The 25,356-nt window shown below is 40.4% G+C and overlaps 1 protein-coding gene across 6 annotated transcripts in view; it reads left to right on the top strand.

Annotated features, from left to right (window-relative positions):
* Window positions 1-25,115, top strand: part of crybg1a (crystallin beta-gamma domain containing 1a) — a 43,213-nt gene extending 18,098 nt beyond the window's left edge. The window contains exons 2-24 of one of the 6 annotated variants that reach the window (XM_038728334.1): window positions 1,925-2,051; window positions 7,374-8,812; window positions 9,964-11,084; window positions 11,565-13,449; window positions 13,744-15,727; window positions 16,654-16,692; window positions 16,789-16,907; window positions 17,053-17,230; window positions 17,496-17,635; window positions 18,102-18,228; window positions 18,313-18,348; window positions 18,807-18,967; window positions 19,180-19,306; window positions 19,492-19,637; window positions 20,393-20,519; window positions 20,640-20,669; window positions 20,784-20,896; window positions 21,360-21,492; window positions 21,638-21,777; window positions 22,214-22,337; window positions 23,015-23,173; window positions 23,869-24,031; window positions 24,353-25,115. In XM_038728334.1, the coding sequence (XP_038584262.1) occupies window positions 1,925-2,051; window positions 7,374-8,812; window positions 9,964-11,084; window positions 11,565-13,449; window positions 13,744-15,727; window positions 16,654-16,692; window positions 16,789-16,907; window positions 17,053-17,230; window positions 17,496-17,635; window positions 18,102-18,228; window positions 18,313-18,348; window positions 18,807-18,967; window positions 19,180-19,306; window positions 19,492-19,637; window positions 20,393-20,519; window positions 20,640-20,669; window positions 20,784-20,896; window positions 21,360-21,492; window positions 21,638-21,777; window positions 22,214-22,337; window positions 23,015-23,173; window positions 23,869-24,031; window positions 24,353-24,441 (8,707 nt within the window). In that variant the 3' untranslated portion in view covers window positions 24,442-25,115. Of the gene's footprint in view, window positions 1-1,924; window positions 2,052-4,043; window positions 4,195-4,783; window positions 5,030-7,373; window positions 8,813-9,963; window positions 11,085-11,564; window positions 15,728-16,653; window positions 16,693-16,788; window positions 16,908-17,052; window positions 17,231-17,495; window positions 17,636-18,101; window positions 18,229-18,312; window positions 18,349-18,806; window positions 18,968-19,179; window positions 19,307-19,491; window positions 19,638-20,392; window positions 20,520-20,639; window positions 20,670-20,783; window positions 20,897-21,359; window positions 21,493-21,637; window positions 21,778-22,213; window positions 22,338-23,014; window positions 23,174-23,868; window positions 24,032-24,352 lie in introns of those variants that run through there. The other 5 variants (XM_038728335.1, XM_038728336.1, XM_038728333.1 and 2 more) reach the window with 5 other exon arrangements.
* The last annotated feature ends 241 nt before the right edge of the window (window positions 25,116-25,356 follow it).

Here is a 25,356-nt window from a genome sequence, read left to right as displayed (position 1 = left end):
ACTCTCTTCACCTACGTGTATCAGCATGATCAGACTCTTGTGTCATTTTAATTCCGGTATAGCCATTTTTGATTTGAAACGAGTTGATGCGTGTTGCTTGGAGGATGTTGAGATGCATTTCAAGAAAAAAAATAAGAAATGGCCACATGCTTTTCAAACAAAGCCCCCATCTTGCACTTGTGCCCTACCCTCTGTTTAATATAAAGCTTGCCTCACTTAATGTGTGATTTACAGGTTCAACATTTTTTTAACTAAGACATATAGCAAATAAAAACTGTAACCTCATAAATTATTTTTAAGTCAACATTAATAGATTAAAGTACCTATGAACAAGACTTTGATATACTACATATTTATCTTAGATCATGTAAATATCATTACAAGGTTTTAATAACTCCAGCAAAGCGCACAATCAGATGATCAGCCTGTTTTATCAAGCGGAAACTTAGAACTATGAAGAATCAGATCAGGTGAGGCGTGGTCGCCTCATCCCACAGCTCAGCCTGCACAAAAATGTAAATATGACAGAATATCTACGTACAAGCCCAGTTCTGTCCATTCAGAGTTTGAAAGCATAGGATAATAAAATGTCCACATACTGTACATTAGATTATTTAACATGACTTCACAAAGTTGTGTTTTACACCAAGTAACTGCTGCAGAAAGTTGGGTGTTTATCTCCATTTTAGTCAAAGTATTTTCTCCAGTTAGTACACCCGTCAGTCATTTACGGCACAGCTTGACTTAAAAGTCTTGGCACATTTGATCAGAGACAAATGCTACAAAACAGTAATTAATTCCAACAGAATTGTCTTTCTGCCATCTTTACTGCAAAAACAATCCAGCTCTGCCCCCTTGTGGGGAAACACTACATTACAAAGACTTCAGGTGGGGAGAAGGTGCTGCTAAGGGGAACATCTGTAAAATGACAGCATGCTGTCTTATTGCGGTTATGTCTTCACAATCAATATCCTGGAGTCAGTTGAAGTCCTCTCTACGAAGTAAATACTGACATTTGGATATGTTGCACTTTGGGAGGAAGCACCCGAGGCTGCCGTCTTTGAGCGCTGTGTACAGCTGAACCAATAATTGTGTCATATGAGAGTATTGTCTTGTAGGCACAGTACAGCATTGCTTGAAGTGCAGATTTAGCACATCTGCTGTTTAAATGAGGTGGAATGCTGCCTTTGGTTTTGTCATTAGGTTAGACTGCTTGTTGCTCAGAGGACTGGGTGTGATTCGCCTGTAAATGCGAGGAGGCAGCTGACCAACTTCGGTTGCGGAAAAGCCACTCCTCTTGAAATAGATGCACCTCCTCATGCCTCACACGTGTTCTAGAATCCTCGATGGCACTCTAATTGCTCAGTGTGCGTGGTTTGCCGTTGGGGAATGAATGTTGCCCGTCAAGTGTCATATTGTCTGTCTCCTCTGTGTGTTTTTCCACCTCAACGCCAAGACAGAACAGAAAAAGTCACTGCGGTTAAGAACAATCAGAGGTGCCAGTGCACCTAGGAACACCAACATGTCCCACTCCAGACCTTTATTTGTATATTGCTCATGAAAACGTCATGTGTAGACTGGCAGGAGACAGCTCATGATCCTATATGTAACTTTTTGAACTAGACCAACGCAGCACCTTATGTTTAAAATGTGTGTGCTCATGCACTCATATATAAATGACAAAAAAAACATTCATTCTACTCTGATTATTGTAAATTTCAAGTTTGTTCTTGAAAATTCAGTACACATTCAAAGAAATATATATCAAAAGTGTCACACACTGTAATATAGTTTCATGTGAAGGAGTTTGATGAATACCTAATACTGTTAAAACGTACATATTGTGCAGTGAGAGGAGAAACAAAGACCAGTGACATAACATCCTCTCTGCCCCCCCTCTCCATTTCCTTCCTCTCTCCACCAGGAGTTACGACCAGATGAGTGTTTCCACAGAGTGCAGTTTCCGGACTGAATCGGACTGGGACCATCATTCCATGGAGTCCACCTCCATGTTCAGCTTCGACATGACTCAACCATACTGCGCTACTAAGGTTGGTTTTATTAACACATTTTGTGTGTGTGTGAGTGTGCGTGCGCATATGTTTGTGCAGGCATGCATATTTTTCAAAAGTAAACTATCTGCAGTATAATAGTTTTTAGAGCAACTGTAAAGAATGACCATGTCTTTAAAATTATTACTAATTTCTTGATAAAATCATTGATTTCAGGGACATTTGCCTTCATGTTTCAACCACAACAGTACTTATTCAACAAATAAGTACTGTTGCTGGTACATACGGAGTATGTTTGACTTGGAATTACTGTTTTTCTTCTTTCTACTGTTGACATTTTCTACAGCCAACTTTTTCAATGGTGGAATGGGACTAAGCATTTACTCAAGTACTTATTAAGTACAATTTTGAGGTATTTGATGCTCCATTATACTTCTACTCCACCAGGAAAATATTATGCTTTATGACGACCCGCTCTACCTCCTGAACCACAGCCACCCAACTTAATTCAATTTGTTTTATTAATAGAAAATAGAAAATACAGAACAAAACGCTCCAAAAACTCAATACTTCAATAGGTTTAGTTACTATTTATTAACAAAGACTTTATATGCAAAACATGGGTTTGTAATATGATGCACTGTTACACAATAAATAGCATATAAATAATTTAAATTATTTCCTCCTCGACCACCACAACAGTAAAATGCGACTTTCACATTAATGCATCAGCAATAACAATCAAATAATATGATACATTTATATAATAAATAATGGTACTTTTACATTTGACTTTTGCTAATAATTCTTAAGTTAGGCACTTTTACATAAAGGGGCCATGTGTAGTTTTCATTGGCGTCTAGTATTGAAGTTTCAGATCGCAACCACTACATTTCTACGTTTCCAACCGTGTGCTCGAGCACTCAGAATTGGCCAAAACAGAGACATAACAAGAGACAGCATCCCACAAAATGCTGGAAACTCAGGTAAACTCCCACTGCAACGTTACAGTAATATTTTTATCAGCTTGATGATGGAGTAATCCATGCTTGCTACATGATAACACTACATTGACTGCATTTAGCCAACATGATACGTCAACGCTGTGTATCTTTCACAAGAGAGACTCAGCAATGTCAGCATAGATACAATTTATTGGACAATAACAAGCTAGACTGAATATTATAAATGAGAATGATGCCACACTTTAGGACAGTCCTGCACTGTTATGCTGCATAATTATGTGGGTCACGTAAGTTACAGCGACTGGGACTGTTGTTGTACCCAAGTGTTGGTGAATGACAATAAATCTAAATTGCACATTGTAAAGCAAATAACGCCAGACCCATGCTAATCTAACTGGCTGTCCCTGCTTTGCGTCACAATAGGCTCGTAGAAACACATCATAATTAATGAATAAATTACTGTGAGTGAAGATTTTGGGCTGTTACTAGCTGTTCTGCTTTTTCACAGAAATAATTTGATTAGCAAGAGAAGAAATTGACTGGGTTATACCTTCATTACAGTTAGTATTTCCATAAGATTCGGAGGAAGGTGTGGCAGCATACAGTAGAAAGGTATGTTTAGTGTACCTACACACTCGACAGTGGAGAGAACACATAGCTAGTGAAGTAATCTTTATTACTTTCCTGTTTGTTTTCTATAATATCTGCCTGTAGGGGACAGTGGTAAATGTGTGCTTCCCCTTTAAGAAAAGATCCACATAATCCTATGGGATCTCATTGTCCCTGGGCTATACAGACACAAACCTGTCAAACCTGCTCTCAGTGATAGTTAAGACGTGATGCAGTGTACACCAATACGATTCTTAATTTTGTTGGTTTTATAGCAGGGGGAAAAAAAATTGCAGTCTTTAACTTTAATTAAGACCAACGTGATTGTTCCTGTGTGTGCCCTTGCTGTTATCTGCTGCTGAGATCAGAAAATGAAGCACAGCTTTGGCTGACAGATAAGGAAGTGGGCCAAAATGCACACAGATATGGTACTGTATCTCCACCTACCTGACATTTGTCATTGCTATGAGTAAATACAAGGGGAATGGTAGACGACAGGCAGCCATTAATGACTTAAACATACACTGGACACAGGAAACTTAAGTCATGCTCTTTTTTAAAAGTACTGCAACACGGTGGATTTGTGATTGAGTCGTAACAACCTGGAGGTACAGTATCACTGCTTTGACTAGATATTAAAGCCAAAACAACACTTGATCCGAGTGAGCCTACTCAGTTAGGTTTCTGTGTTTCATGCTATTTAGACATAAACTGGAAAACCTGGCCAAATACTGTCTTTACCTGCTGTTAGCATAGTCAAATTATTTGAGTGTTGTTTGTTGCTGTGTGTCGAAACATGTTTTTATCTTAGAAAAATGCCCATTCAGAAGGTACCATGGAAATATTGACATTTAACTCTCAGAGCAGTTAAAATGAATACATTGGATTTATTTATTCATACAGCACTGGATCGGGGCACCTTTGACACATTTCAGTGTATTTAAATTATAGGTTTAATGAGTCTTAACTGATACAAAATGAAGTGATGAATTTTTCCAGCTTTAGAATGGGGAAGGGTGGGGTTTTCTCCAGCAGGTCTATCCACACCCTTTCAGCTTCACTGGATTGTGAAGTCTTTTTGCTTGTTTGCCATGTGAACCATCTTTCACAATAATGTTTTCACACTGTAGCTGTGATGCAAATGGCCGTGCCCTGAAGTCAGGCACTTTGCCGGGACTAGTAACTGTAGACACACACAGGTCATTGCAGCCAGTACTGCTTCTCTGTGTATAAGAGATGACATGCAGTCTCCTGAAGAACCAGGACACATTTATATTTCATTTATGAGCACTTGTGTGGCGACATGCTTGAAGGATCATCCTAAGGCTCATTCTGTTTTCTAAAAGACATACAAAGTAACTTTTTTATCTGCTATTTTTGCGATTCAAGCAGTCATTAGAGACAAAAGGGACTCAGAAGTTTAGACTTCAGGAAGTCAAAATGGTATGTAACTGTTGCTTTTTACACTGTGGTTTGTAATTGTGTTTTCTTTTCTTTTTCTTTTTTTTTTTGACAGTGGTTCATGCTTCTTGTCCAAACATTCTTTTTATACTGTGAAGCGTAAGCCAGGTTTGGCAACGTGTGTTTTACATTGACATGGTGTTTATGTCAGGTCTTCTTGATGCAAAATTAAGTTTATAACTGACACAAACATTTGGCCTCTGCTTTTGTGTTACACTGTACCCTTTGTTAAAAAATGATTTAGTTCTCATTAATTATTAGGCTGTTTTTGGACCTAAGCCTGTCTTGTTCGAATCATTCTCTAGTACCTGCAATAACTTATGTGACCTTTGATCTGAGCATCAAAGACATTGTAAATATCTGTCTGGTTAGTCATTAATTGTTCCACTCTAGCCCGATTGTTTTATCAGTGTGTTGTTATTTGCACCAGGGTGTCTGCATTTGACCTGTTCAGCTGGGTTTAGTTTTGAGTTGATTAAAATAGGCTCTTTAACTTGTAGCTCTTTAAATAGGCATTAGAAAATAGTCTTTATATACTAAAAGATAAGTTATTTCTGTTTGTTTTATACTTGACCTTTTTATTGCCGTTTTATTACCAGAATATGAAATAGTTTAGAATGTAAGCAAGCTCAAAGATGACCTTTCATGAGCACACAAATAGTACTAAAAAAGGAGAAGAAAAGACACAAGACAACAAGATGGCTACAACGACTTATTAGAGAATTACAGAGCTAGGGGATAAAATACGAGATTAAAGTTGTACATTTTTGAGAGAATAAAATGGATATTCTCTGAGATTATATGTATTAAAAAAAAAAGCTATTAACGGAGCAGGGGAAGGGGTAATTTTCTGAGGATAAACTAAGAATTTAAGATTAAAGTCCTAAATGTACGAGAAAAAAACCTCAGAGATTATCCGAGAATAAATCTATGAGATAAAACTCAAATATTCTGCTTTTATGAAGTCATATATTTGCAAGAAAAAACTCTGAGATTAAGCCCAGCTGTATAACCAGTTGGTCCAAGGGTGAAGTGAATTGTTGTGGTAGGATTATAATGTTGAGGCCAGTGTTTGATTTACAAATCATGAGGTCCTGGAACACAGAGCGGGGGCTGTTTCAGCTGGTCAGGGGGATAGAAAATACACAGTGCCTGGAGCACATTGGACAAGCGCTAGGTGCTATCTCTCTCTCTCTCTCCCACCGCTCTTTCAATTTCCCATCATTTGACTTCTTGTCAGAGGATTTCTGCTACAGTGAACCACAACAAGCAAGCAGGCTAAGAAACCAAAGAAAATGCCCTTTTGTGTCTATCTATCAGCGCTGCACCCCTTAATTTAGCAATTTCACCATTTCACAGCACTAACCAGCTGAATGATTTTTGTGTCAGAGCATTTGACTTATTGATTGCTGCCGCGATGTAAAAGGAATTTCAACCAATATAACAAAAATACTTCTGAAATAAATGACCTACCCCAGTTATTTCTTGGAATACTACCCCACCTCCCCCAGCTCTGTAATTGATTTATTTTTACCTACAATCTTGAGACATAGCCTAGTAATTCTATTTATGACATACGTTCAAGCTACAGATGCACAGATTGATCGGCTGGTTACTAGAATCAGCCGGTTTTCAGCTTACCGTGGCACAGAAAATAACCGACTATTGTCACAGCCAGACACACACACACACACAAGTTCTCACCATGAGTGAATAAGACACAAATTCCTGTGTACCCCACACAGACTTTACTTAAGCAGGCCGGTCAGGGGAGCGTTTCCCAAAAGCATCTTTCCAAACTACAGTAGCAACTTCTGTGTTTGGAACTATGCAGTTGCGACACAATAGTTTCCCAGAATCCTAGTTTGAATTATGGAAGTTACTGTGTTGGTTTACGTTTCTAGGTCTGTGAAGAAGATGGGCGTTCTCTAGTCTTTATCGCAAACTTATATAGGCAGAGACAGCATAAAATTCAAAAAGTACTTTAATGAATTAATCCCTGAGAGCTTTCGTTGCTATTGTGACAAAGATAAACAGAACACCCAGGTTTCGAACCCATGTCAGTAGATTAAATCTACCAGCTCACCCATTCAACGCACTATATTGATATATATATATATATTTGTAACTGCAGTTGCTCAAGGGAAATGTGTGGTAAATTATGTCAGTATTTCTCAGTTAGCTTTTGACCATGTATCTGTAGCATGGCTTTTAGTTTTCATTCATCTTCAGTTTTTTTAGCAAAGCCAGAGAGAGAAGGATGTGGCAGCTGCTCTCTCGCTTCAATATTTATCTTTCTGTCTGCTTCTTGTCTGTCCACTTTCAGAATTCGGAGGAGAAGAGGGGAATGTTTGATCGCCTCAGCAATTTCTTCAACTCAAAGAGAAAGAAGAGCAGTAGTAGCAGGAAGCATACAGACACATTAGCTGATGCAACGTCCCCGTCGTCCCCCTTGTCTCCATGTTCACCCCAGTCTCAAAAGGATGATGGGCTAAAGACTCCAACTCCCTCTCGAAAAGACAGTGAACTAACAGGGCCTCGTTATGCAGAGTCTGAAAGGGGAGCAGGGTGCGGTGACACAGTCAGCCACAGCTCCAGTCCCAGCGCCTCAAGCATTGCTTCTTTGCTGACGGAAGGAGCAGAGTTCCCATTCGCAGATAGTAACAGCAGTGGCCGAAGCAGTGTGAGGGAGGTGCGTGTGTGCGGTGAAATGAATTCTGGGAATGTGACTCCCACCGCTCTGGACCTTGCTACTACTGCCCCTCATCCAAGTGCTGATTTGAGTTCAGAACTAAGCTTTGCAGAGTCAGTGGTGGAGGAGGTAAGCAAGAGGCTGCAGGTCAGTTTGGAAGAAAGTACCCTGAAGACTACAGAGGGTTCCAGTGAGGATAATGCAGTTAACCAAACCACACTGTCCACATTTGAAACCCCCCTTTCCAAGGCAGCTGAGAGCCCAAAGTCACCTAACTTAACCTCTATAAGCATAGGATCAAAGAACATGTCAGTGAAAGTTGGAGAGAAAGGGCACAGAACTGCCATAAGAGGAATAAATTTAGGCTCTCAGTCGTCCACCTCACACCTCATCACGACTCAACGGGAAGATGGAGACTCTCCAGATATAGCAAGGGAAAACTCAGGAGCCAGGAGGAGGGCTCGGATATTCTCTTGTGAAACTGTAGCCCCGCCGTGTAGCCCTGCAGCTGAGAAAGAGCAAGTACCCAGGGGTGATTCTCCTGTCCAGCTCCACAAAGCCATATGGGTGGAAACACACCTGGGAGAGGAAGAGGAATGGGAGAGGGAGGGGGAGGGGGAGAAGGATATAATGAAAGAAGAGGAGGAGGGCTTAAGAGCAGACTCGCCTCCCGTGCTGGCTATACCTGTCACAGTAATTCCTGAGGACGAGTCAGTCGCTCAGGGCACTGCAGACAGCCCTTCTACCCCCTCAGAGACTTTGCTGTCCAGTGGCAGCTTTCCAGAACCTGCCATCTCCTTGGCACCGACTACAGGGGAGTTCCAGACAACCTTTCCGAAGCCAGAGGAGGCTGACACTGGCACACACTCAAAGCAAAGTTCACTTCAGGAGAAACGCAGATCGAGAGAAATCCGTGTTACGCGCAAGACCGTGAATCTGCCTTCAAAACACAAGGTTTTTGCCCAGAAAGTGTACGTTAGCCCAGAGCCAAGTTTGGATGGGAATGAGCCGACGGTAGAGGAGTACAGCAGAGATTCAGTTTCAAAGACTTCAGAAACAACTGAAGTGAAACCGTGAGTACCTCTCTATTTTAATTTTCTGTGGTTAGTGTTTAACAGTCCCTTTGATCTGGGGAGAAATGGAAAGCAGGGGAGCTAAAGAGAGCTAAGCTTGCATGCAACCTGAGCTCTGAGTTCCCATGCTCCATTGTACCAGAGGACAACAATACAGGCTAATGCACTGAGGCACTGAAATATTCATATACAGAACATCTAATCATACAAAAACAGTGACTAGTACTAGTACTGTGTAGATTATGCTCAAAATTCCTAGAAAGACATTGTTACTTACTAAACAATACATCTAGTAGTAATTACTCCAGGAGTATTTTTCTTTTTTTAAAGTTTCAATTGAAATGAAGGTCAACTTGCTGTGTTACTTTGCTGTGTATATTCACTACCTCTATAAGTTAGCCATTACAAAACTTGACAACTGGCGACTACTGCCTGCACGCTTCCGTTTGATATTAGTGTGACATGATTATATTTAGACACATGCCTGTAGAAAAAATGTCTTACCTCATTCATATAGAGACTGCTCTCAAAAGAATGACTTCTGTAATATGTTATGATTTATTTAGTTACTGTGCACTCCAGGCTGGTGATGGCCTGAAAAACACCTGAATTATAGTTTGACCCGAACCCTAACTGCTGCAGGGGCATTCTTTTACATAGCTCTGGGTTTTATATACAGTCTATGGTTTTAACAGTAGTTTCTCTGTTACCTTTGAACTTGAAATGGAATGCTACACCTCAAGGTTAAACTACTTTAAGACACCAAAACCTTCACAATATAAAAATGAAATAATGTTTATTTGCTTTCTTCCTACGAGTAAGATGAGAAAATTGACACCGTGCTCACACTTGTCACATGTGCAATGCTAGCTGTTTCCCCCTGTTTCCGGTCTTTTTGCTAAGCTAAGCTAACCAGCTGCTGGCTCCAGCTACATATTTAGCACACAGATGTGAGAGCGGCATCCGTGTTTTCATCTTACTTGGGGCAAGAAAGTAAGGGTATTTCCCAAAATGTCAAAATATTAAATCACATGTAGAGACTTTATCATTCTGTCAGGAGAATAAAATGATGCATTTCATTGTTCCTTATTTATAGACCCATACAGTATGTTGTTATTAAAGTAAACTATTTATGTCTCTTCTCCTTTCAGACTTCTAATCCATCAAAACAACAACAATGTGGAATTTAAAGTGGCTGAGCTTGAGCCACTTCCAGCAGCACACTCTGACACAAACGCTCCTGAACCCTTAGTAGAAAAACCAGACTCAGAGGCCTCTGACTTAGGTGATTTCTCTGCAACCACAGACATGAACAGAGCAAAGCCACAAGCGGTGGAATCTGGGTTAAAAGGCCAAAGGACTAACCAGGCTACACCCTCTAAACGAGATGTTACAGCTGCAGCAGAAAGTCGGCATACCACAGCAAGTGGAGCAAGGAGCCCATCCTCAGCAGCTGGCATCAAGGCCAAAACTGTGACAACAAAGGCTAAGGCCTCTCCAGAGAGCACAAAAGTGGGAACTTCCAGTGATTTGCCGCTACAGAGGGAACATAGCAATGATAAAACTGCTTCTGTGTTACCAACATTAAAAGACAAAAACACAAGTGGCCCCTCAAGTGCAACAGGTTCAAAGTCTAAAATCCCCAAAAAGTCAACATCAGATGCTGAAGTGAAATCACCAGTGACACCAGATAAAACATCAGTGACTGATGCGTCTGGGTTAGTGGCCACCTCCAAACTGCAGAAACAACCCAAAACCAAAGAATCTTTGAAATCTCCAGTAACTACAACCAAAGCTGGCAGGAAACCAAGTTTTGAAGAAGCCAAGGGAAGAAGAGCCCTATCAGGAGAAATTTCTCCCACAAAAACAACACACAAGACAGGAACTAAGGCTATTAAAGAAACATCAGATGCGCCCAGTGACTCTATAAGCCTGGTAAATGGCATGGAGAAAGACCACAAGGAGCATAGTATTAAAACAGAACACCCAACTGACAGGGAGAGCCCGGATGTCAAAAAACAAGGGCAAAGTCACCTGGAGAGTAATACCTCCCTGGCATCGAAGAGTCGGTTGCCCATTTCATCTCCGACAAGAAAGGGGAAGGATGAGATAACTCAAAGTGGAATAAACTATAAAAAAATTACATCTAGTCAGACAGACTCCATCAGACCCAATACAGTCCAGAAGCAGAGCCCAGAGCAGATAGAAGTAACTCCTGGTGAGAGACCTGGTAGTGAGTCACCACCCCCGCTCTCTGAAAGTCCCAAGAAAGGTAAGACACCGATCACAACAACACGTTGTATGCTAGAGAGTAAATCCGGCAGCTCCAGGACTGTTTACATTTTAACAAACTCATTTTAACAAACTCATTGAGTGAAAGTTGACTTGAGGTTTAAAAAAGGTTTGTGTGTTAATGGCATAGTTTCAGCTCATTTGCTTTTCTTGCTGAGAGTTAGATGAGCTGATTGATATCGCTCTTATATCTGTGCAGTAAATATGTAGCTACTGTCAGCAGCTGTTTAGCTCAGCTTAGCACAAACACTAGGTTTTGGCTCCAGCTTTCTATTAACAGTACACATGTGGAAGTGGTATTTAGCTTCTTATCTACATCTTAGCAAGAAAGCAAATAAGGGTAATTTTCAAAACGTTTTACGATTCCTTTTAGGTATGGACATTTATTGTCATGTGAGATTTTTTGTTGTTGTTATATTTAAACTGTGTGTGTGTGTGTGCGCGCGTGTGTTTCCAACAGGAAGCATGCTGTCAACAAGGCCATTCAAACGCCTCTCTAAAAGAAGCACTAGCCATGAAGACAGTGACACACCCACCCTGTGTGTCTCTCCACCTCCCACCAAGCAAGAGAAAACTGTCTCTTCGAGGCTCTCCAAACAGAGCGACAACATCAAACACCACAAAGATCCGGTAAAGGATTCAGCGGATCCCTCGTCATCTGTAAGCAAGCTTCCTCGAGGTGAGAGAGGCTCCAACAAAGTAAAATCCAGAAAACATTCACCGACTCAGAATTCTGCAAGCACATGTACACCTGAACAGGAGGACTCAAATCAGAACACTCACACAGAGACAGCTGTCAAAGCATCAGAGAGTGTCCGAGCAGAACAAGGGACTGATAATCCCAGTGGTGACAGATTTAATTTCAAGTCTCTGTTTGCAGGGAAAGACATAATAAAACTCACAAACAATCAGTCCAGTACCAGTGAAATCAATGTGAAAGAAGAAGAGACAAAGGAATTAGCGGAGCGCTTAACCAGTCCTACAACTAAAGAGATTTCAAACATCCATAGCTCACTTACAGGCCCAGGACCTGAGGTATCGCCTAGCAGTGTGGTTGTCAGTGCAAGTCCATCTCAGTCTCCAGTTGCTGATGTAAATAATGCTGATAGCCAGGGTGGACGGTGTGAGACCAAACAACAAACAAGAGCTGAGTCTCCATCTGATAATGTATCTCCCATTCAAAGTGACAACACCACACAGGGACAGGAAACACTGTTCTCACCAAAGATTTGTCCAGAAGAAGTAAAAGAGACAGACGTTTTAGAGACAGCCCAGCTAATAAATAACATAAAACCACATTTAATCCAAGAGAAAAGCCTTCCAGAGACAAATTCTGCTCAGGAAATAAAACCAGCTCATGAGGATGTAACTGATATGTCAGCCAAACCTGTTGCTGTTGAAAGCATTCACTGTGACATAATTACCCACTCTGATCAGGAAGGTGTTATGCCCCATAGTGGTTCACTTAAAACAAATACGGTCATTTCTAACGAATATAATGCCAGACATTGTCTATCTGCCAACTTGGCCTCAAAAGACCAAGATGCAGAGCTAAAAGATGTACTTTCAGCCACTTCTATTGCTGTTTCAGTTAATGCTAACCTGGCCACAACAGAGCAACAAAGGGAGTCATTGAAGGATCCAACCACAAATATCATTCATGAAAATGATAGAGTGCCCCCATTAAGCAGAGATTTCGTAAAAGATTTTGAGGTAGAAGAGAAAAGTAAAGAGGAGGTTGGCAGGAAACCAGCAGAGGCTTTGGACATTCACACAGTGACTGTAAGTGTTTGTGAACCGCCCAAGAATGTTGAAAATCAGCTGGACAAAGAGCCTCTTTTTCTGGCAGGAGAATTTGAAAGTCAGAAGAAAGAGTCCAAACCAAATGAAAAGCGGAATGATGCAGCAGTGGAAAGCACTGACTCACAGAACAGTTGCAAAGAGGAGCTCAAGGGCATAACAATTATGGACAAAGCCGACAAAGACATTACAAAACCAGAGAAACCAACACATTCATCATCACATGAAAAACATGTACAGCCTGAGTCAAAGGAGGAACCACAGACGGTGGTTACAGATGCCCTGAAAGAGAAGAAGACAGAGGCAGAGGAAGCAAGAAGTGCAGTCCGGGAAAATATAGCCAGTGTTGTTGATACAAAGCAGGAATGTGAGTTCCTTTTAAAAGAAACTGCAGAGGGTGGCGATAAGGAAACAGATCAGCAGATGAAGGCGTCAACTGTGAAAAAAGTATTTCTAACCAAAGATGAGGAAGTTAGGGACAACGAAGAAAATCAGGAGGGCAAACACAGTGATGTTGTAAAGAAGAGTCTAAAATCCAAAAGCACCAAAACTCAGAGTGCTGAAGGGACTAAAGTAGAGAGGGAAACAAAGGATCCATCCAGGAAGACTTTACCAAATGAGACTGGAGTTGCGACGGCTAACTCTGAAGTTAGCAACCAACCGGACCAGAAGTCCACAACTGTTATTCAACATGAGGATGTAACAAAACCAGACAAACCTAAGTCAACAGAATCCAAACCTCTAAATACTGACCTCAAACAGGAACCAGAAACAGTAAGAACAGACGTTCCAGAGAAGGAATCAGAAAGCCAAATTCAAAAGCTAAAGGTGGCAAGCACCAAAACTCAGAGTGCTGAAGGGACTAAAGTAGAGAGGGAAAGAAAAGATTCATCCAGGAAGACTTTACCAAATGAGATTGGAGTTGCGACGGCTAACTCTGAAGTTAGCAACCAACCGGACCAGAAGTCAACAACTGTTATTCAACATGAGGATGTAACAAAACCAGACAAACCTAAGTCAACAGAATCCAAACCTCTAAATACTGACCTCAAACAGGAACCAGAAACAGTAAGAACAGACGTTCCAGAGAAGGAATCAGAAAGCCAAATTCAAAAGCTAAAGGTGGCAAGCACCAAAACTCAGAGTGCTGAGGGAGGTCATGAGAAGACGGAAACAAAGGATTCATCAATGAAGAGTTTATTGAATGAGATTGTAATTGAGAATGCAAAGTCTGAAATAAGCACCCAAAAGGACCAGAAGCCTTCAATTGTCAAAGACGAATATGTGGAGATGTCAAAACCAGAGGAAAACATTGATCAATCCACAGATTTCAATGCCCCAAATGCTAATTCTGTTGTTTTCATAACTGAAAAAGCATGCAATGAGACTGCTAAGAAAAAGGAACAGAAAAACCTCATTAAAGAGGGTAGTGAAGTGACAAAGCATGATGATCAGCTGATGAAGGCATCAAAAATAGGTGCTAAGCAGGAGTTGGAACCCATTTTTGTAAAAGACACATCTAGCAAAAAAGGTGTTGGACAACAGAAAGACACACCCACTGTTGTTCCATATAAAGTACTTAAAAGTTGTAATGCTCCAAAGAATGATGAAGGCACCAAAGAAAAAACTAAAACAGATAGTGTGTTAAAACAGGAACTGCAGACTTTAGGAGAAGAGAAAACCAGAAATGTCAGTGATCCACAAAAGCCTGCAAAGCCAACAACCAATGGTAGCATGTCTCTCGCTGCTACAGCGAAACCATCCTCTCCATCTCAAAGTCCTGAGACAAAGAAGGAATCTCCATCTAGCTGGTTAGATGTTGAACATCATCAAAAACAGAAGAAGAAGGAGCATAAGAGAAGACTAGATGCCTCAGCCAGTGAGGATGAATCTCTTGAGCCTGATGACTTTGATGATTTTATCAAGAGCGTTAAGGACTGCAGCATTCCTTTCTCACTACCTCCAAAGAGGCATATTTGTAAAAAGTCCTCATCCCCACCTTTTGCCATGCCGGCCATAAAGGAGGATCATTTTGAGAGAACGTTTGATCCGGAGGAATTCCAGTTCGGTTTAAGAAAAAACAGCAAAGGTTTAAGGGATCCTTCCCCAGCTATGTTAATTAAACAAAAAGCAGAGACTAGGGTAGGAAAACGTACACACGATAATGCCATGCACACAACTAGAGACCAAATGAAATCCCTTGATGAGATGGAAGGAAAAGATGGAGTCAAAGAGGGGACACATATTGAAGCAGAAAAAGAACAGGGACAAAACAATGGAGAAGAGCCTGGAAAGCTGACATCACGACTTGAAAGGATGTCCATCCTCTCCAGCTTACTGAACTCCCCTCGATCCTCCAGGAAGACCAAAGAGGAAGCTATCTCCGCCTCAAATAGCACACGTTCATCTAATCAACAACAGGACTTGCCCTCGCTTGAAAAGCAGGGAGTTGTTGATTCACCTCTGCCTGGCGCTGAAGCAGATAAGGAGGGAGTGAAAGGTAGAGACCAAGGCCCGCTTGTGGGTGAGTCAGCACTCAGTCCCTCCTCTCCTCCTCCTTTGCCCTTGTTCACTGAGATAAAGCTGCCCGATCATTTAGAGAAATATCTCAAGAAGAACAAAAGAGGGTCTGAGGCCTCCCAGGGCTCTACACAGACGTCTGAAACTAAACTAAATCCCGAGAGGAGTACTGTGATGGACAAGGCCTCAGTAGCAGGAGTACCTAATGTGGATGTGGGCCTGAAAGACCCTGTAGGTGTGCGTCCAACCAGCAACTCCAGCCAGCATACTTCTCAAAATGGACTTTCTACGTCTAAGACTAAGGTAGGAATTTCATTCCTAAATTTAAGGAAGAGCTTCACTAATTGTGTAATAATTCTTTCACTGGTTATTACTAGCAATCTAGATAATGAACAGCCCAAGGCAGGAATGGGTTATGACCTGCTGGGCTGTTCCACAAAGCATTGATATTTCCTAGTTTATTTCCATGGTAATGTGTCTCAGTTAAATATCCTGTTCTTGTGTTTTGTGGTGCTGTTGCAACAAGTCATGAATCGTTAGCAGGTGAGGGCAGGAAAAAGGAGCATGTCCTCAGTCTGGAGTTTTCAGCTAATGCTCCACTTTCACATCACAATAAGATATTTGCATCACTATGCAAATAAAGCAGAAAAATGCAAAAAACACACGTTTGTGTTGAGATGAACACAGACACATTTAATACTTGCTGTACAGCATGTGTTCATTTCTCTTCCTTTAAGACCATTGGCATTACAAGACCATTATTTTGGTTCCTTTTAATCAAAATGTATATTCTACCTCAGTGATTGTACCCCAGGGTACTTCTGGAGTTGGATAAGGTAATGTATGTAATAGATACATTGTTAGATCGGTGAAGTAAAGGATTAATGTAATGACTACACACAGTTGAAATAGTTATCTAAAAGTAATGAATAAATACTTTGAATATATAGTAGATGTAAATAGATAGTAGATGGGTACAAAACTTGACAAACTTGTATGTAAACATTATTGTACTGTTATCCACTTTTATATAATTAATAGTGTTAAATAATGTTTACTTTAAAACAAATGAATATCAACACATTTGGTAGTGATTAGAAAAGTTTCTTATTTCTAGAAATAATTTGACTCTGAAGAGGCTAACGAGTTAGCTCTACTGTTTGGAGGGCTGACATCTTTTTTAAAGAACTGGTTCAAGCTAAGATTAACAATATTACATTTTCTTTTAGATACCTGCAGTAAGAGGGTTCCACAAAAGGCCTGGAAAGGTATGATTAAATGTTATTTACTTGCATTTTAGACTATGTTAATAATAAATTTTTTTGTTGCAACATATTTTAATGAAATTATTTTTTTCCATCCAGATTGTCATCCATGAACAAGCTCAGTTTGAAGGGGAAACGTTTGAACTCTACAGTGATGTAGAGGATGCCACCACAATGAAGCTGTCCCCTGTTATCTCAGTCAGAGTCATCAGAGGATGGTAAGGGTCTTTGTGCTAGTCTAAGTCCCTGCAGGTTTAATATGAATGATGATGATCATAAAAGCCATTTACTAATTACCCCCCTTTAGCTATCCATAAAGAAAAAGTTAAGATTTTTTTATGATATCATTTTCTTTGTCTTTAGCTGGCTCCTCTATGAAAAACCTGGCTTCCAGGGTCGTGTCATTGCCCTTGAGGAAGGTCCCACAGAGCACATAGTGAATATGTGGGCAGAGGAGGAAACTCCAACGACACTAGATCAGAAGGGTCAGCCTGTACCTACAGCACCTGTGGTCATAGGTTCTCTCCGATTGGCAGTTAGGGTACGTTGCCTAGTCCTATGTTATTATTATTATGTCATTGTTATATGTCCTGTAATTTTGTTTTATTAATCCTGGGGTTCATATAGTTCCCGTGGGATTCCAAATAGCTTTGGTTATCTAACCTTCTCCTTGCTTACTTAGTTTTATACTTTAGTTATTATTTTGAGTCAATTTCTGATTTTAATCAAACGTTTATAATACTCAAAGTAATGTGTCATAAACACACACCCCTCATGCAATTTTATTTTTATTTTGCGTTCTATAGGATTACAGCATACCCCGAATTGACCTGTTTGCAGAGGTGAATGGGTTGGGGAGGATGTCGTCTTACTGTGACGACACTGTAGAGATTGGCTCCTATGGGATTCCACAGACCACTGGCTCCATTAAGGTCCATTCTGGAGTGTAAGTTCACCTCACACTTGTTGACCTCAAAAGTTATTTTGTGTCATTTAAAGTAACATGGACTATATGTAAATGTTGCATTATAGAAACATCTTTCAGTTACATTTTTAGAGACAACTACGCTACTAACCACTAGTTTAAAGCTCACAAGTCTGTGTGCACCGTCTGTTTTCTGTCTGTGAAGGAATGCGTGTTGCAGGCTACAGCTTGTGGTTGTCATAGAGAGTGAAAGTACAGCATTTAGTCCCTTCATTATCTCCACCAGGTGTAAGCCTGAAGGGGGTCATGTGTTTGGTTGTGTGTGTGTGTGTATTTGTCCTCAGCCAATCTCCATATAAGACCAGACCCATCAGGCTATTATTTCTTGTGCATATTTATGACTGTATGCTCAAGGACTTCTCATGTTTGCGGTGATTCACAATATTTTAATATTGGTGTCTTTTATGTGTGTCGGTTTGGTCTTTAGCTGGCTGGTGTACACTGATCCAGGGTTTGAAGGCTTTGTAGGAGTGCTGGAGGTGGGGGAGTATCCCTGCCCAGAGGCCTGGGGTTTCCCTGAGCCCTTCATCGGGTCTCTCAGACCCCTCCGAATGGTATAGCACATAAAATATGGATATTTGTTTTCACTCATTTTGTCAATTGTCTTTGTCTGACAAATATGTGTCTCTTCATTACAGGGACTAATTAGGGTGGATCATCCTAATGAATTAAAGGTGTGTTTTGCATATCACATTTATTGCATCTGTCAATATCTGCTGTTTTAAAGAAAGTTCTTCTTTTCCTGATTCCCTACAGGGATCAAACATAATGGTCAGATTTTTGTTCAAGCAGGCAGAACTAAAGCTGCAACAGTGTTTAAATGAAGAGTATATCCAATCACTTCTTGTGTGTGTATGCTAACAGGTCTTGGCCCACAGACTATACTCTGCCCTGTGTATCTTATCACCTGACTGACAGATATGAGATACTGTATGTCAAGAGTATATGGTACACTGCCATTTGTCATCCTTCATTGTGGAATGAATAGCATTCTATTGTACCTTAGGACAGAAATGAGTCATAAACACATATACGGGCACTCACACACACACACACACACAGACACACATTTAAGGCCTGCGTTTACAGCTAAGGCTCAGCTATAACTCCTTCCTGTCCTTCTCTCACCCAGGCCTTGGTGTTTGAGAAGCCCAACTTTGACGGAGAGTGCATAGAGGTCGACAGTGATGTGTACAACTTGCAAGAAGAACCGGGAGAGGAAAAAACAGGCAAACCGGACGACAAGAAGAAGACATTGTCTGCAGTGGGGTCTATAAAGATACTCGGTGGTCTGTAAGTATGTGTTTGAGTTAGTAGATGCAGGGGTGTGATCATCATCATCGGCCAACGCTTTTGTTTGGCAGGCAGCCAACCATTAGGGTTTTTTTTTTTCTTAAAATAAAATAAGACTCAAATAAAAGTACAAAAGAAATCTACCATTATGTGTGCAAAAAAATGTGTTTATGATAGTTAGTTAGTAGTATTTCTCTCTTTTGTCCTTGTAGCTGGGTGGGCTATCAAGAGGCAGACTTCGAAGGCCAGCAGTACATCCTGGAGGAGGGGGAGTATCCTCACTTCAGTGACTGGGGAGGATCTGAGGACGGGCTCCTGTCACTCCGGCCTGTACGCACAGTAAGTATCACCAGCAACATTATTGACATATTGAAATGATAATCTGCAAGATTTCTTGTTTCCATCTGTGGCACTAAGCACTGATTGCTCTGAATGAGTTCACTGTTCATTTAAACAGTTCCCAGTCGGCCCGAGAATTGGCTTTTCACTTTCTGATTTTCTTAATGTGTTTTTTTCTTCCCAAGGATTTCCTGTCCCCCCATATTAAACTGTTCACTGAGCGGCACTGTGATGAGCTGGGGCTCAACGTGGACTTGATGGTTCCTGTCTTCAACATGGAGGATGTCGGCTACGGTGTCAAAACTCAGTCTGCCAAAGTCATGGGTGGAGTGTAAGTCAAATAGAAAACTCACAAAGTTAAAATTCATAAGGAGGGAGGGAAACAGTTTGACTCTGCGATGTCCACACCCTTATGGTGTTTGGACGTGTGCTTCTCACCTTCCAGACGTGACTAAGCGTTCTGTTACCGTACACACAAAAATGCACACGTGCACACAAACAGCCCTAGAGGTTACAATTACAGTGTGAATAATCTAGTGTGACTGATCCATTTGGGTAATTATTAGATCAGGTTTGACAAAGGAAAAAAGACTGTTTCCATCACTTGAGGACAAGGATTTACACTGAGGTTGTGAATAAGAAGAATGGTTAGTTACTATTAGAGATCAACAACAGAGAACAAGCTTCTTTTAGAAGCTTCAGCAAAGAAAATGATCCAAGTACGCTACATACTGAAATACATTTTTAAGTCTGAGCTGAATCTTAAATAATACCTTTAAAGCATGGCACACATTTTTTAGTTAACATATTTTTGTCAATCAGCCAACTGACCATTTGGTGAATGAGTGGATTTGTTGAACCTTTATCACCACCCTCATGTAACATTCCTCTGTTTGCTTTACATCTGCTTCGTCTGCTGAATCATTTTACAACCTCTTAGAGGCATGGGCTTATCTTTTTATAATGGTAGCAGTTCAGTACAGTGATTTAATCAGAGCCTTACTTGCATCTGTCTTTAATGAATCAGTTGTGATGAGTTACTCAGTCGCTGTGGTGCTTTGCATGATGTTTTTGTGTCCCTGGCAGGTGGGTGGCATTTGAGAAGCCTGGATTCAGCGGAGAGCTCTATGTCTTAGAGACAGGCCTGTATGCAAGCCCAGAGGACTGGGGAGCCCAGGACTTCAAGATCTCATCCATACAGCCTGTTTTCCATGTAAGAAATGAATCCTAGAATCATTTAAGCTTTTAAAATAAATACAGCTACAGCTACATGACCATTTTTTATATGAATGACAAAGCTAATGTTAATACCTCCCTCCTGTTTGTTCTATAGGACACACTGATGGGAACAACAAAATTTAAGGTATCATCCCTCCATTCAAGGTTTTATATAAAATGAATTAACCCATATTTCTTCAACCATCTTGGTTGTCTGTTCCTGCTGGGTCATTAAGTTCTGTTTGGATGTGTGTTATAGGTGCAGCTGTATTCTGAGCCAGACTTCCAGGGAAGGCTGGTGGCTCTGGAGGACAGCGCAGCAGCTCTAGATGAGGATTTCATACCCAGGTCCTGTAAGGTGCTGGCTGGCAGGTAGGCACAGATGAACTGGCACTAAACACCGCGTGGAACTGTCAGTGACATTGTCGATATAAGAGATAAGGCATGACTGGCTGAAAAACTAATACTGTATTTATTTGGCACCAAGCTAACAAAAAAAAGGTGCCTGTGCCAAATTAAAATCTCTTTTTTAAGTTCATTTACATTTTTTGATTTCACATGAGAGGGAGGAATGTGACAGCCCTTGGTTCTAATACACCCATTTAGAAACACTGAATAAACTCAGCAACACATGGGGGAGCCATGTTTCACCTTTCAGTGACAATAACAAACAACCTACCTTACCAAAGTGCCAGGTAAAGTATGTGCCAGGGAGTTGAGTGTATAAAGTAGTGTGATAAAAAGGGATTTTAAAGATGAGTTAATGAGAGTTATCAGCAAAATTGAAGAACAATGTCACAACAATAATGTGTGTATGTGTGTCTTTCTGTGTCAGGTGGGTGGCGTATGAGGGAGCCCAGTTCACAGCGAACATGTATGTGTTGGAGGAGGGAGAATACCCCAACACAGAGGCTATGGGCTTCCTGTCATCAGACTCTACCATCCGCTCCATCCAGACCGCTGCACATGTGAGTTCTGTCTATGTGTGTCTATGTAAGGCTACATTTGGGTCGTTTGTGGTGCTCACTCTGCCTTGTTGGTGATAAAGGAATCATTGTAAGACTCTGTGGATGAGGCTAATGATGAATTAAACCCTCTGGTTTTCTTGTTCAGGAGCTTTCTCTGCCCTCCATCATCTTGTTCAGTAAGGTGGGCTGTAGAGGTCGCAGAGTGGTGTTGACAAATGGAGACGTGAACCTTCAGCAGGCAGGCCTGGATGCACACATACGCTCCCTGGTGGTGGAGGGAGGAATGTATGTCACTACTTTAAAATCTCCATTACCTTATGTTTTTGGTATATTTAAAGGCACGGCCTGTAATCTAAATTCAAACTAATTAGTAGAGACATCACTAGCAGTCAAAACCTGCAAATTAATCCTAACTTGACTGAAAGGTCATAAAATACACAAATACAACAAAATTAAAGGTATTAATGTTTTATACTAGTCTGGATACATTGTAGCATTTTGAATGTCTGAGTAACACACAAAATGTTGATTTTCTTTAACTTCAACATATTTAAACCAGCACTTTACCCTTTAGCCAAACTTCAAAAATCAACTTAACCAAAATTTTAAACATCATATTCCAGAAGAGGTTTCTTAAATGATGGGAACTCATAACCTCAGACTGTTCGTTGCAAATTTGTGAAGCTGAACTAACACACATGGCTGCCTGTCTTCTCCCCAGGTGGGTGTTGTATGAAGGCAGTAACTACTGTGGTCGACAGCTGCTTCTCCAGCCAGGTGAAGTGGGCGATTTGTGCAAGTTCAGTGGCTGGCAGCGAATAGGATCCCTACGTCCATTACTCCAGGTATGGAAGAAGGGACATGGGCCCGTCACAAATTGTTGTATGACGTAGTCTCATTCCATAAGTTCATTTCGGTTCTTACATTCAATTACATTTTTTTTATACAGCACCAGTTCACAGCAGACATTATCTCACAGCACTTTTCATATAGAGAAGGTCTTTCAGTTCCTTTAATGCCAATTAAACATTCAGGTCTCTGTAATAGGATGTGATGGTCAATGGTATTGAATGCAGCATTAAGATCTAACAAGAAAAGCACAGAGACAAGTCCTTTATCTGATGCAATTAGAAGGTCATTTGTAGTTTTCAGTCTCTAGGCTGTGTACTATAGCAAAAAAATCCTCAAATACACTATTAATTATATATATAAATTGCGAGTGGGCTTTTTAAGAAGAGGCTTAATTACAGCTACTTTGAAAGGACTTTGGTTCATATCCTGTTAATAAAAAGGGAGTGCTAAGGGTTAAACTTCTTTGAGCAGCCTATTTGAGGTGAGGATGGGATCCAAGAGACAGGTCGATGGCTTAATGGAGAAAATAAAAAGGAGGAATGTATGATAAATGAAATACCAAATAAAACACTGTCAGATTTATATTAAAAAAAAAAAGTAACACATCTCTCTGTAAATTACTATTTATTCATGGATCAAATCAAACCTTTTCCACGTTTCCCTCCAACAGAAGCCGCTGTACTTCCGTCTGCGGAACAGGAAGACGGGATGTGTGATGTCCCTGACAGGAACTTTGGACGACATCAAGCTGATGAGGGTTCAGGCTGTGGAGGAGACAGGAGGGGTAGAGCAGGTCTGGCTCTATCGGGATGGGCTGCTTACCTGCAAGGTACAGCACTATACCAACACCAAGCAAAACTGCTTAAAAACTGGTCAGGGGTTACAGCAAATCATCCTCTCTGTACAGACTCTACTGAAGTTCACAGGGACAACAGACAACTTTACTGATTTGCTTCAAAATTATTCAGTGATATTATGATATTATGGCTCTAAAATACAAACAATAGCCATAAAACATACAGTATAATCAAAAGTGTTTCATCTATGGTAGGATGGCCTTAAAAGTCTATGATTTACCTGTTAAGTTTCTGCAGAAGCTGTAGTACTCTCTCTGGCACTGTTAATTTAGTTAACACCATACATTTAAAAAAGGTTGTGATAAAGACACTATGGAGGAAAAAAAAACATGCATTCCCATTATGTCCGCTAGTTTGGTGGAAAATAAAGCAATGGGACACATATACATTAATAAATATTTTCGATTATGAAGTAACACATGTAGGGGAATGTTGCTGCTAAGGCGGAGGCATCAGTGGAATGCACCGTGTGAGAGCTTTGTTGTTTAGAGTTTGTCTTTTAAATAAATAATAAAATAACAAAAGAAAGAATGGCTTGGAGAAGTGCAGTAGTTGTCTTTGTAGATTATGATGGCTACCAGTTGGCCACAATATAATGATTGGTTAAACTGCTCTTTAAGATTGAAATGAACCAATACTCAGTAATGCGTCTTCATCATGTCTCCAGCTGGTGGAGGACAGTTGCCTGGAGACCTCAGGCAGTGTGGTGATGGCGGGCAGCAGACTTTGTGTTTCCCCGGAGAGAGGCAAAGACAACCAGCTGTGGAATATCACCCCGGATGGCCTGGTGCACTCTCACCTCAAACCTGAGCTGGTCCTGGAGGTCAAAGGTCAGATATATTTGTCTTAACTTCAAACACATCTTTGTTGAGGACTAACTGCTATGATTGAGATAAGGTGGAAATCCAACAGCTCCATCTCCTGGTGGATTCAGAACCTGCAGAGATGAAAAATTTGTTTGGTTGCGCAACTGCACTCACACTTTTGTCTTTAGTTAAATAGTTGCTCCTTTTACCACATGTTGTCCTGAATGTTAAAAAATTGGGTTTCATTATTTTGATTCCGTAATGACAAGTTAAACTCTGTCAACTATCAAAACGGTTTTATAGTGTAAAAACACTGACTTGTATTTTATTGTCTTTGCTACCTAGGAGGTCATCATTATGACAAGAACCAGGTGATCCTCAACACATTTGAAGAGACAAAATTGGACCAAAGGTGGACCTTGGAGATCCTGTGATCAGATGACCAGCTCTCCTGTGGCCCTCACAGCTTTCTACTGCAGAAACAGACACTGCAGTCTTTTGTAGTATTTTAATTCTTGTTGAGGAGAGTAACCAAATACTGGATCAATGTAATAACTATAAAAACAAATTTCAGAATGAGTGAGTAAAAACATGGCTTTTTTTAGCCATTTGATTTCTCACACTGTATATCAAAGACTCTATGCCCTCTCTGTTTTCACTGCGTGAAAACTCAGCCCTGTTTCGATGCTGCATACTTTAATATGGTACTTCTTCATGCATCATTCGATTATAATGTCGGCAAATTGAATGTATTCTGTACATTGACAGCTGCAATATGAAGTCTGATGTGTCTACACTCCAAAGATCTATGTAGAGTAAGAGGTTTTCTTTTTGTAATTTCTGTAGATCAACACTGATCTAATATAAAGTGATATCTTTTTAGGATTTTACAGGTTTACATTTTTACACAAACTATACTTTACTACATTAGATTGTACATAAGAATCATGTGTATACATTTTAAATTTCAAAGCAGAACTGAAATAACAACTCTGCCCACTGTTGATTGTAAATATGTGAATGTAAAAGAGAAAACTGTTACACATGAAAATAAGAATGTGATTTTCTTTCTTGTGTCTTTTTTAGAAAATAAATAACACTGTTTTTATTCATAGTTTCATTGCCATGAAATTCAGACAGTTTCTTTAAAGTAATTAGGAGACTTTCATGGATTTGGGGTGGAGTCGCTTTCACCAAAGCAACCTATTTGTGGCACAAACCATTTTGTATGATCCATTGGTGCTTAGAGTTTTGGCACAAAATTACTCCCCACAGTCAAAACATAAAAAAAAAACCCACACAACAAGGGACAAAATAACATGAATGTACAGTATAATACACTTAACGGC

This window comes from Micropterus salmoides, unplaced genomic scaffold (genome assembly GCF_014851395.1).
Source record: "Micropterus salmoides isolate LMB-PRFRI ecotype aquatic unplaced genomic scaffold, ASM1485139v1 Ms_hic_scaffold_19, whole genome shotgun sequence".
NCBI lineage: Eukaryota > Metazoa > Chordata > Actinopteri > Centrarchiformes > Centrarchidae > Micropterus > Micropterus salmoides.
The sequence above is the reverse complement of the archived record's forward strand: the minus strand, read 5'-3'. Positions and strand labels throughout refer to the sequence as shown.